This window comes from Salvelinus alpinus, chromosome 13 (genome assembly GCF_045679555.1).
Source record: "Salvelinus alpinus chromosome 13, SLU_Salpinus.1, whole genome shotgun sequence".
Taxonomy (NCBI): domain Eukaryota; kingdom Metazoa; phylum Chordata; class Actinopteri; order Salmoniformes; family Salmonidae; genus Salvelinus; species Salvelinus alpinus.
Genome location: NC_092098.1, coordinates 18,761,561 through 18,777,268, shown reverse-complemented (window position 1 = coordinate 18,777,268; position 15,708 = coordinate 18,761,561). Strand labels below are relative to the sequence as shown.

General features: G+C 43.1%; 1 protein-coding gene and 1 long non-coding RNA gene across 4 annotated transcripts; one reads left to right on the top strand and one right to left on the bottom strand.

Annotated features, from left to right (window-relative positions):
• The first annotated feature begins 328 nt into the window (after nucleotides 1-328).
• LOC139537259 (uncharacterized) lies at nucleotides 329-2,508 on the top strand. Of its 3 annotated transcripts, XM_071338377.1 has the most exons (8): nucleotides 329-1,087; nucleotides 1,175-1,351; nucleotides 1,442-1,503; nucleotides 1,586-1,672; nucleotides 1,760-1,801; nucleotides 1,870-2,043; nucleotides 2,123-2,158; nucleotides 2,257-2,508. In XM_071338377.1, the coding sequence occupies exons 1-7, from the start codon at nucleotides 1,024-1,026 to the stop codon at nucleotides 2,156-2,158; spliced, it is 642 nt and encodes a 213-aa protein (XP_071194478.1). In that variant the 5' UTR covers nucleotides 329-1,023; the 3' UTR covers nucleotides 2,257-2,508. The 3 variants fall into 3 exon arrangements, 2 of the variants coding, with proteins under 2 accessions (XP_071194478.1, XP_071194477.1); XR_011667494.1 differs by having other exon boundaries at nucleotides 1,870-2,158; XM_071338376.1 differs by having other exon boundaries at nucleotides 1,870-2,508.
• Nucleotides 2,509-7,390: 4,882 nt separating this feature from the next.
• Nucleotides 7,391-8,755, bottom strand: LOC139537258 (uncharacterized). The gene is made up of 2 exons (XR_011667493.1): nucleotides 8,371-8,755; nucleotides 7,391-7,584 (listed from the first exon to the last, which is right to left on the bottom strand). It is a non-coding gene; the product is annotated as an uncharacterized lncRNA (long non-coding RNA).
• Nucleotides 8,756-15,708: the final 6,953 nt, after the last annotated feature.

Here is a 15,708-nt window from a genome sequence, read left to right as displayed (position 1 = left end):
AGCGTGGTATGAGTACATTCTCTTTTATATAAGAATGAACACTGAACAAAACGTGAAGCTATACAAAGAGTGCTGAACAGGCAACTACACATAGACAAGAACGCACAAAACCAAAAAGGAAAATGGCAACCTAAATATGATCCCCAATCAGAGACAACGATAAACAGCTGCCTCTGATTGGGAACCAATTCAGACCACCATAGACCTACATATACCTAGACATACCAAAACCCCTAGATATACAAAAAAACTAGAAAATACAAAAACAAGCATACCCACCCTCGTCACACCCTGACCTAACCAAAATAATAAAGAAAACATAGATAACTAAGGTCAGGGGCCTGTTGCACAAAAGTAGAATTAAGACATCCGGGATAAATGACTCAGCTGAGCTCAATGAAGCCAAAACATGTGCGTCCAGGCTTAATTGGTTGCACAAAGACCAAGCCAGGATGAGCAGACACGGATTCATTAAGCCAGGTGAAACCAATCCTGGATAGGTGCGCGCTCACGGCTCACTCAAATAGACCCCGCCACAGATCACAGATTAACTGATTTACCATGGCAACTAGAGCCGCGTACTTTTCCCCGTCGGAAGCACAAATCCTCATGGAGGCATACGAGGAGGTAAAAGATATAATTAAGAAGAAAGGCAACACCGCCACAGTGATAAAGCAAAGAGAAAAATCGTGGCAAAGTATTGCAGACCGCCTGAATGCGTAAGTAGTGCACAATTACACACTCACCGCTCCGCTGAAACATCACAATTACAATTCAAATATTTAATTCACATCTCCAAAAATGCAGTTGTACTGTAATTATGAAACGGTTAAATTTTTAATTGAAATGCACTGCAGATATGAGTGAAATTGTGTAAAGTAACTCCATCACACTGTATAAAGCTATGATACATTTTTTGATATTTTTACTGAAAACAAGACAAAAATACCAAGTAATTTTTTGCAGTGTGACTCCATTAAATGTGTGTGTGTGTGTGTGTGTGTGTGTGTGTGTAGATTAAACATGAACGGGCCAAAACGGACATGGCAGCAGGTCAAAATCAAATACAAGAACATTCTGCAGAATGGTATGGTCCCTGACTAATATTTAACAAAGCACAAGCATATATTGTACCCAGAAGGTGCCTGCTCACACATTGTCTGTACTGTTTTAGCAGTGAAAAAGAATACCCACAGACAAGGCACGGGTGGTGGGTCACCAAAGGCTGACCTTACCCCAGCAGAGGACATGGCCTTGGAGCTAAATAAAGGCAGGCCCGTCTTAGAGGGGATCCCTGGGGGGAAAGAGACGAGCATAGGTTCCTCCCAAGATGCCACCCGCTTCATTCAAGGTATGTCCTTCCATCTCTACATGGGATACAACCACATTCATATTGAATCAATTTGGACTGTCTGACTTTGGTTTACCTATTGCCTTGCAGTGTCTGGCAGCACTGTGTTCCTGTTAGAGCCACCAGCACAAGCACCAGACGATGCTGATCCAGTGAGTACTCCATCAAAGGCATACTGTAGGCCTGGCATGTCTTGTCTACTAGCTTCAATATGAATCCGATTAAATGTGATAGGGTGAAGGCCCCAGTGCAGCAGCAACAGCACATGATGGAGACGATGATGAGGAGGAGACCATCTCTCTGGATTCCAGAAGGCATGAGGTATCATGTTAAGACTGTGAAAGTACTATTTACTCTACAATGGTGAGGAGTCCTCATCAAAATCAAAAAATCTAATTTCTTTTACAGGACCCAGATGCTATACAGTGGGAAAACCAGCCTGGCAACATAGTGCGTATTAATAAAAGGACACCACATCCTGCCAAATTCCAGCTGCGCTAATTGTATTGTGTTCACAGAGCTCACAAGCTATCAGAAAGTTGTATGGCAACCACCTCCGGCGCCAAATAGAACTGGCAGACATAGACATTCAGTACAAGAAGAAAAAGATGGAAAATCTTGCACTGGAGTCCGAAATAAAAAAGAGGACAATTAGGAAACTGGACCTTGAAATAAAAAAACTTGAGAGGGAGGTGAGATATGCCTTCAATGTACACTGTATGCTAACTGTAACACAAATGTATTAATCATTATTTTTCTTTCCTCCCCCAGCTCCAAGAAGATGACACAGCTCAAAATAAAAATTAGGTATATTCTCGTAAAGTCAAGTGAGCCATGACATATGAGCTCTTATTGTGAGCACACAGGACGGTGGCATCTTTCTAAGGTTTTTTTTATTTTCCCAGCAATCAGTACAACCAAGTCATCGTTATAAGGCATCGCCCTCTTTTGCCCACCCCCCCAGCACCAGGTGTGGCCACTAGCCTATATGAAGGCCCAAAATTGTGTGTTCCTTTCTGCTCTGACAATGGCATGCCCATTCGTGCGAGATGTGGTGGATGAAGAAGCACTTGTGCTGAGGAGAGCCTTCAGGCGAGAAAGGGTCTTCAGGGACCGGTTGGACCCACTGGCCTTCCCTGATGACCATCTATATGAAAGATACAGGTTTTCTGCAGATGGCATCAGGTATCTATGCAGACTACTGGGTCCCAGGATTAAGCACCGCACTGCACGGAGCCATGCACTGAGTGTGGAGCAAATGGTTTGTGTGGCCTTGCGCTTTTTTGCTAGTGGAGCCTTCCTGTACTCAGTGGGGGATGCAGAACAGCTGAACAAGGCCACAATTTGCCGCACAATAAGGAGTGTGTGTCTGGCTATCAAAGCATTAGCAGATGTCTTCATCTCCTTCCCTGGCCACAGAAGACTCTGTGACATCAAAGAGGAGTTCTATAGGATTGCAGGTAAGAGGATCTACAAATTACAGGACAACTGTTAACACATAGTAGGATACTCATTACTTTGTGTGACAGGTTTCCCCAATGTCATTGGTGCAGTGGACTGCACACACATAAGGATAAAAGCCCCCTCAGGTGCCCATGAGGCCGATTTTGTGAATAGGAAATCCTTTCACAGCATTAATGTTCAGGTGAACATAACTTTTTGATATTGTCCATTGACGAACACTCTGCATTGCCAGTGATGTGCATTGATTGGTGTAATATTCCTCATCTTATGATTTCAGATGGTCTGCAATGCTGACTGTGTGATCAGCAATGTTGTGGCAAAATGGCCTGGCTCAGTCCATGACTCCAGAATCTTTCGGGCCTCTGAAATCTATCAGTGCCTATCACAAGGTAAGCCACACAACCCCTATTTATAACCATCATGGCTGTGTCAAGAATATCACTGTGTTTATGAGGTAGTAATGATGAGATTTTGTGTTGACAGGTGAATTCTCTGGTGTGTTGCTGGGAGACAGGGGGTATGGCTGCCAGCCTTTTCTCCTGACACCTTTCACAGACCCCCAGGAAGCACAGCAGGCCTACAACCATGCCCATGCCAGGACCAGGGCCAGAGTTGAAATGACCTTTGGCCTCCTGAAGGCACGCTTTCACTGCCTTCACAAATTAAGGGTCAGCCCTGTTAGGGCATGTGATATTACTGTGGCTTGTGCTGTCCTCCACAATGTGGCCTGCCTGAGGAAGGAGAGGGCCCCCAGAGTGCCACCAGCCATGGACTGGGACAATCCGGCAATCTTCCCTGATGACGACAGTGGTCGGCTGCTGAGGGACCAATATGTGTATGAATTATTTTAGTTAGTATGTGTGCTTTCAATTTTGGTTAAATATGTCCTGCGGTGGCAGAGGAATTTGGGTTTTTTTGGGTTCGTTTTTTGACGAATTTGGCCTCTTATGATGTTTGTGCGGTATACTGTGTGTAATACAAGGCTGCAGGGAGGCTACTGCATCCATTCATTTGTCTGTTCAGTTGATGTGTATGGATTTGTCCTGCATTTATTTTAGTGTGCAGACATGCAGGGTGTGTTATATACAGACCTTTGAATGTGTATGTATCATTTTGTATAATATGCTTGGATTCTGTGCTTTCCATCTTGTAGAGTCACTGTGACTTCAGTTTCGAAAGGAGCTGATGGTTTACCTGCTTTGTTTTGTCCTTATTCAATAAAGGAACATAATGTTACACATTGTGTTTTTATATTCATATGGAATGTGTATTTGTTTATATGACAGAGTACTAGGGCCACACTGAAGAAAAAGGATAAAGTCATAAATTTATGAGGCTGGTTCTTTCTGCAGAAAAGCTACATATTGTTTTTACAGTTTTGATACTTATGACAATGTGATACTTAATATTCTGGCACATCAGCATGTCTTTGTTTATGAAACCATACTGAAGTACAATTTCACGAAATGCCCCACATCTGTCATTTTAACAACTGTCCTCCTTTAAAACAACTGGTTACAATATTATGACTTGTGTTTTTTTCCCCTCTGTGGCCCTAATATTCTATCATTTTATATATAGCCTTATAGTCTATGGGAAACTGTAAATTATCTAATGATAGCAACATCATCTAAAAATCATTTTTTATCCCAAATCATTGAAATTAATGATCACAAACGTTTAAATAATAACAGTGGGTCTAGTTATATGTGATAACAATGTATAGTGAGCAGTGAAATAACTATTGGTTTCCATTTGTGGTGACTGCTGACTGACATTAGGGATGAGATTAAATAGATCCTGGAATTTAGCCTGGTCTGGAGCAGGCTAGCTCCACAGAATAAATCTCCATGGTAATTTATACCATAACATATCCTCCTGCCCCCTATCCATCTTTAGTGCAACCGGATTACGGATCAATTGAGCCAGGATCACCAAGATATCCTGGCTTAATCCCTTATCCTAGTTTTGTGCAACAGGCCCCAGGGCGTGACAGATCCTGTATAAGCCCAACAAACAATGAAGTGTATTGATAACAACAAACAACTCAGCAAACCGGGAACATTCCCAGAACATTAGATTCCCATTAAAGTGAAACTGCAACTGCTGATTTTGCCTCATTTTTTGGCTTGCTCCTCATGACAGACCCCAAACGAGAGTTGGCTTGGGGGTGTGATATGATGTGGGTGTTTCTTGGGTGTGTCCTTGCCACCACCAAGACACACCCATCTGTCAGAATCTTGCCCGCAGCTGTTCCCCCCACTCAATCACAACAAACAAAACTCCTACAGGTTGAATTCAATAACTACAAGCAGATGTACACCGTGCTTCTACACCTGCATTGCTTGCTGTTTGGGGTTTTAGGCTGGGTTTCTGTACAGGACTTTGTGACATCAAATAAATAAAATATAAATACATTTGATTGATGTATAGTGAGATGTCGAAGGAAGCCTTGAGTAGGTCAGTAGCCTACAGAGTAATATGAGAAGAATGCAATTGTTGAATTTATGTAGATATTCTAAAATAAGTGCTTTGATAACTTTCAAATGTAGATAACTTTCAAATGTTGTCCATGTAAATAAAAAAGAAGCAGTGTTTTGCTAATATAATATTGTACACATTTCATCTTTCATTGTTATTCCCAGTCGATACAGATACTGTGCCTAATAACATTTTATCTGGTGGTAATGGGGCTACCTTGGCAAACATGTCAGAGTGGTCATACCTTCCTGTGTTGTATTCTGCACCAGGATCAGGGAACTCCTGTTGTATACGGGACAGTATACAACAGGAGTTCCCTGATCCTGGTGCAGAATACAACAGGGTTCCCCCTCCCCATATTGACTGATACCATTCAATTCAATAATATAAAAAGACAACACATGTAAGAGTTGTGTCGAGTAAAGTGTTTATGCCAAGTGCCAGGTCTCTCTCTATTCAGAGACATCAGTATCAAGCTTGTCTGTCAGTCTGGACTTCATCACATCATCTTGGAAGTCTCCATGTGCTGGCTCCATACATGTTTCTGTGAACACAAACACTGTTCTATTACGAATGGCAGTTAGGATAGGTGTTTTCTGACACACAAACAGGTACTATGCTGAAGTTTGAACAGGTCAGACTAAACCTACCTAATTCTGTTCTCCCCATCGAGTGAGCAGGCAAGAGGTGAGGTCCTTGCCAGAGACCCAGACCCAGACCACACACACACACACACACACACACACACACACACACACACACACACACACACACACACACACACACACACACACACACACACACACACACACACACACACACACACACACACACACACACACACACACACAGCACTGATTACATTACCAATGATGGTTATGATTAGCATGGTGGAAACAACCTGATCACTGCATTCACCTTTCTATTTCACTTCAGATATCATAAAATGTGAAGAGAAATAGAATGGTGAACACAGCGATCAGGCTGAATCCACCAGGCTAGGTTATGCCCTAGACATTATATGCATCTAATAGAAAATAAGCAACAAATAATGTTAGCCTACTTTTTTATCAATCCGGGTATTTTTTAATACAACTTTTCACATCACACATTACCTGTTGTTGTTGAGGCAATAACTTGGGCAATAACTTGGGTCACAATGGAGAAGGTGGAAAGTTTTAAGTTCCTGGGCATACACATCACAGACAAACTGACATGGTCCACCAACACAGACAGAGTGGTGAAGAAGGCTGAAGAAATGTGGCTTATCACCCAAAACCATGACAAACTTTTACAGATGCACAATCGAGAGCATCCTGTCGGGCTGTATCACAGCCTGGTACTGCAACTGCACCGCCCGCAACCGCAAGGCTCTCCAGAGGGTGGTGCGGTCTGCACAACACATCACCGGGGGCAAATTACCTGCCCTCCATGACACCTACAGCACCTGATGTCACAGGAATGCCAAAAAGATCATCAAGGACAACAACCACCCGAGCCACTGCCTGTTCACACCGCTACCATCCAGAACGCTACCATCCAGAGGCGAGGTCAGTACAGGTGCATCAAAGCTGGGACCTAGAGATTGAGAAACAGCTCCTATCTCAAGGCCATCAGACTGCTAAACAGCCGACACTAACTTAGAGAGGCTGCTGCCTACATTGAGACCCAATCACTAGTCACTTTAAACAATGCCACTTTAAATAATGGCACTTAAATAATGTTTACATATCTTACATTACTCATATCACATGTATATACATGTATATACTGTATATACCATCTACTGCACCTTGCCTATTCCGCTCGGCCATCGCTGATCCATATACTTACATGTACATATTCTCATTCACCCCTTTAGATTTGTGTGTATTAGGTAGTTGTTGGGGAATTGTTAGATTACTTGTTAGATATTACTGCACTGTCGGAACTAGAAGCACAAGAATTTCACTACACTCGCATTAACATCTGCTAACCATGTGTATGTGACCAATAAAATTTGATTGGATTTTTATCAGAGGCCTCATGATGGTGTGTCCTTTTCATAGAGGTTGACGGAGACTGGCAACAATGCAGGGGGTTTCACAAGGGTACTTGTGTCACATTACACACTTTTATTCGGAGGTCTGCCTGACAAGCTGTCAAAACAGCAAGTGACCAGTGAATACAATTATTTCTGGAGGTCGTTAAACCATTGCTGGACATGATTCCCATATTTTCTCCTTCTGGTTGGTTCCGGCATCCGTTCATGACCGGGGATCAGTCTGGCACCCAACTGTGCACTTTATCTAACAGAAAAACAGGGACAAATGACTGTCATCATCCCTCAATTATGAAGATAGCTCAAGAAATAACGTAATCTCATTTGGAAGCTAATTCTATGTTTCACAGATGTAGACTGACTGGCTCCAGATTGGATTCGATTCAGGCCAGTGACTCCCTGCAACCAACTGCGACATGTTTTGCTATTGCCCTGGATATGTTTGTCTTTGTTGGTGCTAGTTAGTACACGGTTGTAGTTAGGCATGCGTTAGCTAGTACCATCATAGCTGCATCCAATATGTATTTGTGCCCTAGACATGGGTTGCACTTTGGAGACTAGTGGCTGTTTTGTTTAAATTACACTAACTTAGAGTGGCATGGACATACGATGACATTGCTAAAGTAGGCAAATCATTAGCAGGAAACAACTTTGTCATATTATGATGTCATCACATTTACTTTAGAGAGATGGCAATGTTGCCATTACTGATACTAGCTACATTTGTGAAAAATAGTTAGCAATGCTAATGTTAGCAGGCTAAAATACAGTGGTTCCCTCATTCTTAGTTGGCTGGCTAAAGTTATACTGCATCTAAAGTCAAGCTGTTTCTTACAAATGATTTGCCTTCTTTTGAATTGTTATTGTGTTTCCAAGCCAAATCCCAATTGTATTGAGGTAGGCTAACGTTAGCAAGCTATCTAGTTGGCAGCTTATGTTAGCTATGTTAGCAATGATAGTGATAATGCTTATCAAAATATACATAACCAGATACATAACCAGCAGTCTATGGTCTAGCTACCTGTATACTCACCAACACTGGGGAGCAACGAACTCCAGCCATCTATTCCGCATGATGATAGGGTCCTTCCGCAGGGCATGCAAACCAAAGTTGTTGGTTGTGAATCCTGCTGGAAGCATGTATTGCATGAGCGGAGGGGCGATTTGCACGTGGAGCTTAGTCAAGTTTTTTATCACAAAATACTTTTTTTTCTAAGTCAGTGTTTGAAAGTAAATATCATTGGAATGTTTTCCTATCATTCACTAAAATGTTGTTCACAACATCTGTACAAACTACCACAAAACATTCCCCCAAGGTTCTCATTAGGTTGCCAGAAAATGTAATAACACAATGTGTTCTGGTAAGGTTCTTAGAACATACTGCCGCAACAAAATTTGAGAGCAATAGGAGTGGTTCTGAGGAAACATTACAGGAATGTTATGCTAATGTTGATGGATATGTTATTCAAAACGCACATAACAACAAACAAAAAAAATCTTCCATTTCTGTAAGGTTATGACATGTTGAACCAGAATTGTTCTAAAAACAACGAGAATGGAAGTAGTTCTGAAAACATTGCTACAATGTTCTGCTAAAATTGATATGTAATGTCACATTATTATATGAAGTTGCCAAACTTTTAAAGAAATGGCATTTCAATATTTTTACATCCTTATATTTTTGGGGGGTATTGTTTAAATCAAGTAGATTTTAACCTGCAACTTCCCATCTTCAAGCCATGTAGGCTACTTAGTATGCTGCACCACCAGGATCCTAATGGTTCTAGTGGATTTTCCTTTGTACTGAAATCCTTAAATTATTATCCAAACTATGGCTATTCAGTACATCACAGGAGGTTGGTTGCACCTTAATTGGGGAGGACGGGCTCATGGTAATGACTGGAGCGGAATTAGTGGAACGGTATCAAATACGTCAAACACATGGAAACCATGATGACATTCCATTAACGCCGTTCCAGCTATTATGAGCCGTTCTCCTCTCAGCAGCCTCCACTGTATTACATATGCACATCTATGTACATACACCTCACCACAATCTGTAGGGAAAATAAAAGTAAAAACATCCCAACTTTACAGTAAGTAAAGAAGATTGATAGAGTAAGAAATAATAGAGTGTCATGACTGTCCTGTGAGGATCAGAATGGGTCAGATCAGCTTGGTGGTGGATGAAAGTAGCCAGGCCCTCTCTTACCCACAGAGGTGAGGGGGGGGGGGGCAGCTGCTGGGGGGGTTGACAGTTCACACCCTGTTGTAAATTACAGGAGAAGATGACTCTCTCTCCCCCTCCAGTATTAACCAAAGGAATGTCTTTGTTAACAGACTTTTTCCCGACAAAACTCTTACAGTTTCTAAAGCGAATACTGGAACAATATTTCGAACATAAGAACGTGGGGAATGGTCAGAGATGATCTATAGAAAACTAATGTCATATTGGTTTTTATTTTGTGATGTAATTAAAAAGGTTATAAAGGAATTACTGTAACTTGGAAAGTATATCCCCTTTATGTGTCAAGTCTCCATCCTCTACGTTGTATATGAGATATGAAGAATTATGAAAGTACTTTTGTTAAGATAGGAATGTGAATTTAGGAGCCATAAGATCAAATCATCAAATCAAATCAAGTTTATTTTATATAGCCCTTCGTACATCAGCTAATATCTCGAAGTGCTGTACAGACACCCAGCCTAAAACCCCAAACAGCAAGCAATGCAGGTGTAGAAGCACGGTGGCTAGGAAAAACTCCCTAGAAAGCCCAAAACCTAGGAAGAAACCTAGAGAAGAACCAGGCTATGAGGGGTGGCCAGTCCTCTTCTGGCTGTGCTGGGTGGAGATTATAACAGAACTATGCCAAGATGTTCAAAATGTTCATAAGTGACAAGCATGGTCAAATAATAATCATGAATAATTTTCAGTTGGCTTTTCATAGCCGATCATCAAGAGTTGAAAATAGCAGGTCCGGGACAGGTGGCGGTTCCATAACCGCAGGCAGAACAGCTGAAACTGGAATAGCAGCAAGGCCAGGTGGACTGGGGACAGCAAGGAGCCATCACGCCCGGCAGCCCCGACGCACGGTCCCAGGGCTCAGGTCCTCCGAGAGAGAGAAAGAGAGAGAGAAGGAGAGAATTAGAGAGAGCCAAGATTTTCAAAATGTTCATAAATGACAAGCATGGTCAAATAATAATCAGGAATAAATGTCAGTTGGCTTTTCATAGCCGATCATTAAGAATTGAAAACAGCAGGTCTGGGACAGGTAGGGGTTCCATAACCGCAGGCAGAACAGTTGAAACTGGAATAGCAGCAGGGCCAGGCGGACTGGGGACAGCAAGGAGTCATCATGCCCGGTAGTCCTGACGTATGGTCCTAGGGCTCCGGTCCTCCGAGAGAGAGAAAGAAAGAGAGAAGGAGAGAATTAGAGAGAGCCAAGATTTTCAAAATGTTCATAAATGACAAGCATGGTCAAATAATAATCAGGAATAAAAGTCAGTTGGCTTTTCATAGCCGATCATTAAGAGTTGAACAGGTAGGGGTTCCATAACAGCAGGCAGAACAGTTGAAACTGGAACAGCAGCAAGGCCAGGTGGACTGGGGACAGCAAGGAGTCATCATGCCCGGTTTGCCGTGACGTATGGTCCTAGGGCTCAGGTTCTCCGAGAGAGAGAAAGAAAGAGAGAACGAGAGAATTAGAGAGAGCATACTTAAATTCACACAGGACACTGGATAAGATAGGAGAAGTACTCCAGGTATAACCAACTGACCCTAGCCCCCCGACACATAAACTACTGCAGCATAAATACTGGAGGCTGAGACAGGAGGGGTCAGGAGACACTGTGGCCCCATCCGATGATACCCCCGGACAGGGCCAAACAGGAAGGATATAACCCCACCCACTCTGCCAAAGCACAGCCCCCACACCACTAGAGGGATATCTTCAACCACCAACTTACAATCCTGAGACAAGGCCGAGTATAGCCCACAAAGATCTCCACCACAGCACAAACCAAGGGGGGGCGCCAACCCAGACAGGAAGATCACGTCAGTAACTCAACCCACTCAAGTGACGCACCCCTCCTAGGGACGGCATGAAAGAGCACCAGTAAGCCAGTGGCTCAGCCCCTGTAATAGGGTTAGGGGCAGAGAATCCCAGTGGAGAGAGGGGAACCAGCCAGGCAGAGACAGCAAGGGCGGTTCGTTGCTCCAGAGCCTTTCCGTTCACCTTCACACTCCTGGGCCAGACTACACTCAATCATATGACCTACTGAAGAGATTAGTCTTCAGTAAAGACTTAAAGGTTGAGACCGAGTCTGCGTCTCACATGGGTAGGCAGACTATTCCATAAAAATGGAGATCTATAGGAGAAAGCCCTGCCTCCCGCTGTTTGCTTAGAAATTCTAGGGACAATTAGGAGGCCTGCGTCTTGTGACCGTAGCGTACGTGTAGGTATGTACGGCAGGACCAACTCGGAAAGATAGGTAGGAGCAAGCCCATGTAACGCTTTATAGGTTAACAGTAAAACCTTGAAATCAGCCCTTGCCTTAACAGGAAGCCAGTGTAGGGAGGCTAGCACTGGAGTAATATGATCAAATTTCTTGGTTCTAGTCAGGATTCTAGCAGCCGTATTTAGCACTAACTGAAGTTTATTTAGTGCTTTATCCGGGTAGCCGGAAAGTAGAGCATTGCAGTAGTCTAACCTAGAAGTAACAAATGCATGGATTAATTTTTCTGCATCATTTTTGGACAGAACATTTCTAATTTTTGCAATGTTACGTAGATGGAAAAAAGCTGTCCTTGAAACAGTCTTGATATGTTCGTCAAAAGAGAGATCAGGGTCAAGAGTAACGCCGAGGTCCTTCACAGTTTTATTTGAGACGACTTTACAACCATCAAGATTAATTGTCAGATTTAACAGAAGATCTCTTTGTTTCTTGGGACCTAGGACAAGCAACTCTGTTTTGTTCGAGTTTATAAGTAGAAAGTTTGCAGCCATCCACTTCCTTATGTCTGAAACACAGGCTTCTAGCGTGGGCAATTTTGAGGCTTCACCATGTTTCATTGAAATGTACAGCTGTGTGTCATCCGCATAGCAGTGAAAGTTAACATTATGTTTTTGAATAACATCCCCAAGAGGTAAAATATATAGTGAAAACAATAGTGGTCCTAAAACGGAACCTTGAGGAACACCGAAATGTACAGTTGATTTGTCAGAGGACAAACCATTCACAGAGACAAACTGATATCTTTCCGACAGGTAAGATCTAAACCAGGCCAGAACTTGTCCGTGTAGACCAATTTGGGTTTCCAGTCTCTCCAAAAGAATGTGGTGATCGATGGTGTCAAAGGCAGCACTAAGGTCTAGTAGCACGAGGACAGATGCAGAGCCTCGGTCTGACGCCATTAAAAGGTCATTTACCACCTTCACAAGTGCAGTCTCAGTGCTATGATGGGGTCTAAAACCAGACTGAAGCATTTCGTATACATTGTTTGTCTTCAGGAAGGCAGTGAGTTGCTGCGCAACAGCTTTTTCTAAAATTTTTGAGAGGCATGGAAGATTCGATATAGGCCGATAGTTTTTTATATTTTCCGGGTCAAGGTTTGGCTTTTTCAAGAGAGGCTTTATTACTGCCACTTTTAGTGAGTTTGGTACACATCCGGTGGATAGAGAGCCGTTTATTATGTTCAACATATGAGGGCCAAGCACAGGAACCAGCTCTTTCAGTAGTTTAGTAGGAATAGGATCCAGTATGCAGCTAGAAGGTTTAGAGGCCATGATTATTTTCATCATTGTGTCAAGAGATATAGTACTAAAACACTTGAGTGTCTCCCTTGATCCTAGGTCCTGGCAGAGTTGTGCAGACTCAGGACAATTGAGCTTTGGAGGAATACGCAGATTTAAAGAGGAGTCCATAATTTGCTTTCTAATGATCATGATCTTTTCCTCAAAGAAGTTCATGAATTTATTACTGCTGAAGTGAAAGCCATCCTCTCTTGGGGAATGCTGCTTTTTAGTTAGCTTTGCAACAGTATCAAAAATAAATTTTGGATTGTTCTTATTTTCCTCAATTAAGTTGGAAAAGTAGGATGATCGAGCAGCAGTGAGGGCTCTTCGGTACTGCACGGTACTGTCTTTCCAAGCTAGTCGGAAGACTTCCAGTTTGGTGTGGCGCCATTTCCGTTCCAATTTTCTGGAAGCTTGCTTCAAAGCTCGGGTATTTTCTGTATACCAGGGAGCTAGTTTCTTATGACAAATGTTTTTCGTTTTTAGGGGTGCAACTGCATCTAGGGTATTGCGCAAGGTTAAATTGAGTTCCTCAGTTAGGTGGTTAACTGATTTTTGTCCTCTGACGTCCTTGGGTAGGCAGAAGGAGTCTGGAAGGGCATCAAGGAATTTTTGTGTTGTCTGAGAATTTATAGCACGACTTTTGATGCTCCTTGGTTGGGGTCTGAGCAGATTATTTGTTGCGATTGCAAACGTAATAAAATGGTGGTCCGACAGTCCAGGATTATGAGGAAAAACATTAAGATCTACAACATTTATTCCATGGGACAAAACTAAGTCCAGAGTATGACTGTGGCAGTGAGTAGGTCCAGAGACATGTTGGACAAAACCCACTGAGTCGATGATGGCTCCGAAAGACTTTTGGAGTGGGTCTGTGGACTTCTCCATATGAATATTAAAATCACCAAAAATTAGAATATGATCTGCTATGACTACAAGGTCTGATAGGAATTCAGGGAACTCAGAGAGGAACGCTGTATATGGCCCAGGAGGCCTATAAACAGTGGCTATAAAAAGTGATTGAGTAGGCTGCATAGATTTCATGACTAGAAGCTCAAAAGACGAAAACGTCATCATTTTTTTTTTTGTAAATTGAAATTTGCTATCGTAAATGTTAGCAACACCTCCGCCTTTGCGGGATGCACGGGGGATATGGTCACTAGTGTAACCAGGAGGTGAGGCCTCATTTAACACAGTAAATTCATCAGGCTTAAGCCATGTTTCAGTCAGGCCAATCACATCAAGATTATGATCAGTGATTAGTTCATTGACTATAACTGCCTTTGAAGTGAGGGATCTAACATTAAGTAACCCTATTTTGAGATGTGAGGTATCACGATCTCTTTCAATAATGGCAGGAATGGAGGAGGTCTTTATCCTAATGAGATTGCTAAGGCGAACACCGCCATGTTTAGTTTTGCCCAACCTAGGTCGAGGCACAGACACAGTCTCAATGGGGATGGCTGAGCTGACTACACTGACTGTGCTATTGGCAGACTCCACTAAGCTGGCAGGTTGGCTAACAGCCTGCTGCCTGGCCTGCACCCTATTTCATTGTGGAGCTAGTGGAGTTAGAGCCCTATCTATGTTTGTAGATAAGATGAGAGCACCCCTCCAGCTAGGATGGAGTCCGTCACTCCTCAGCAGGTCAGGCTTGGTCCTGTTTGTGGGTGAGTCCCAGAAAGAGGGCCAATTATCTACAAATTATATCTTTTGGGAGGGGCAGAAAACAGTTTTCAACCAGCGATTGAGTTGTGAGACTCTGCTGTAGAGCTCGTCACTCCCCCTAACTGGGAGAGGGCCAGAGACAATTACTCGATGCCGACACATCTTTCTAGCTGATTTACAGGCTGAAGCTATGTTGCGCTTGGTGACCTCTGACTGTTTCATCCTAACATCGTTGGTGCCGATGTGGATAACAATATCTCTATACTCTCTACACTCGCCAGTTTTAGCTTTAGCCAGCACCATCTTCAGATTAGCCTTAACGTCGGTAGCCCTGCCCCCTGGTAAACAGTGTATGATCGCTGGGTGATTCGTTTTAAGTCTAATACTGCGGGTAATGGAGTCGCCAATGACTAGGGTTTTCAATTTGTCAGAGCTAATGGTGGGAGCCTTCGGCGTCTCAGACCCCGTAACGGGAGGAGTAGAGACAAGAGAAGACTCGGCCTCAGACTCCGACTCACTACTCAATGGGGAAAACCGGTTGAAAGTTTCTGTCGGCTGAATGAGCGACACCGGTTGAGCATTCCAACAGCATTTCCCTCCAGAAGCCATGAGAAAATTGTCCGGCTGCGGGGACAGTGCGGGGGGATTTATACTAACGTTACTATCTGTACTTACTGGTGGCACAGACGCTGTTTCACCCTTTCCTACACTGAAATTACCCTTGCCTAACGATTGCGTCTGAAGCTGGGCTTGCAGCACAGCTATCCTCGCCGTTAGGCGATCATTCTCCTGTATATTATGAGTACAGCGAATGCAGTTAGAAGACATCATGTTAAAGTTACTACTTAGCTTCGGCTGTTGAAGGTGCTGATGAACCATGTCCAGATAAAGCGTCCGGAGTGAAAAAG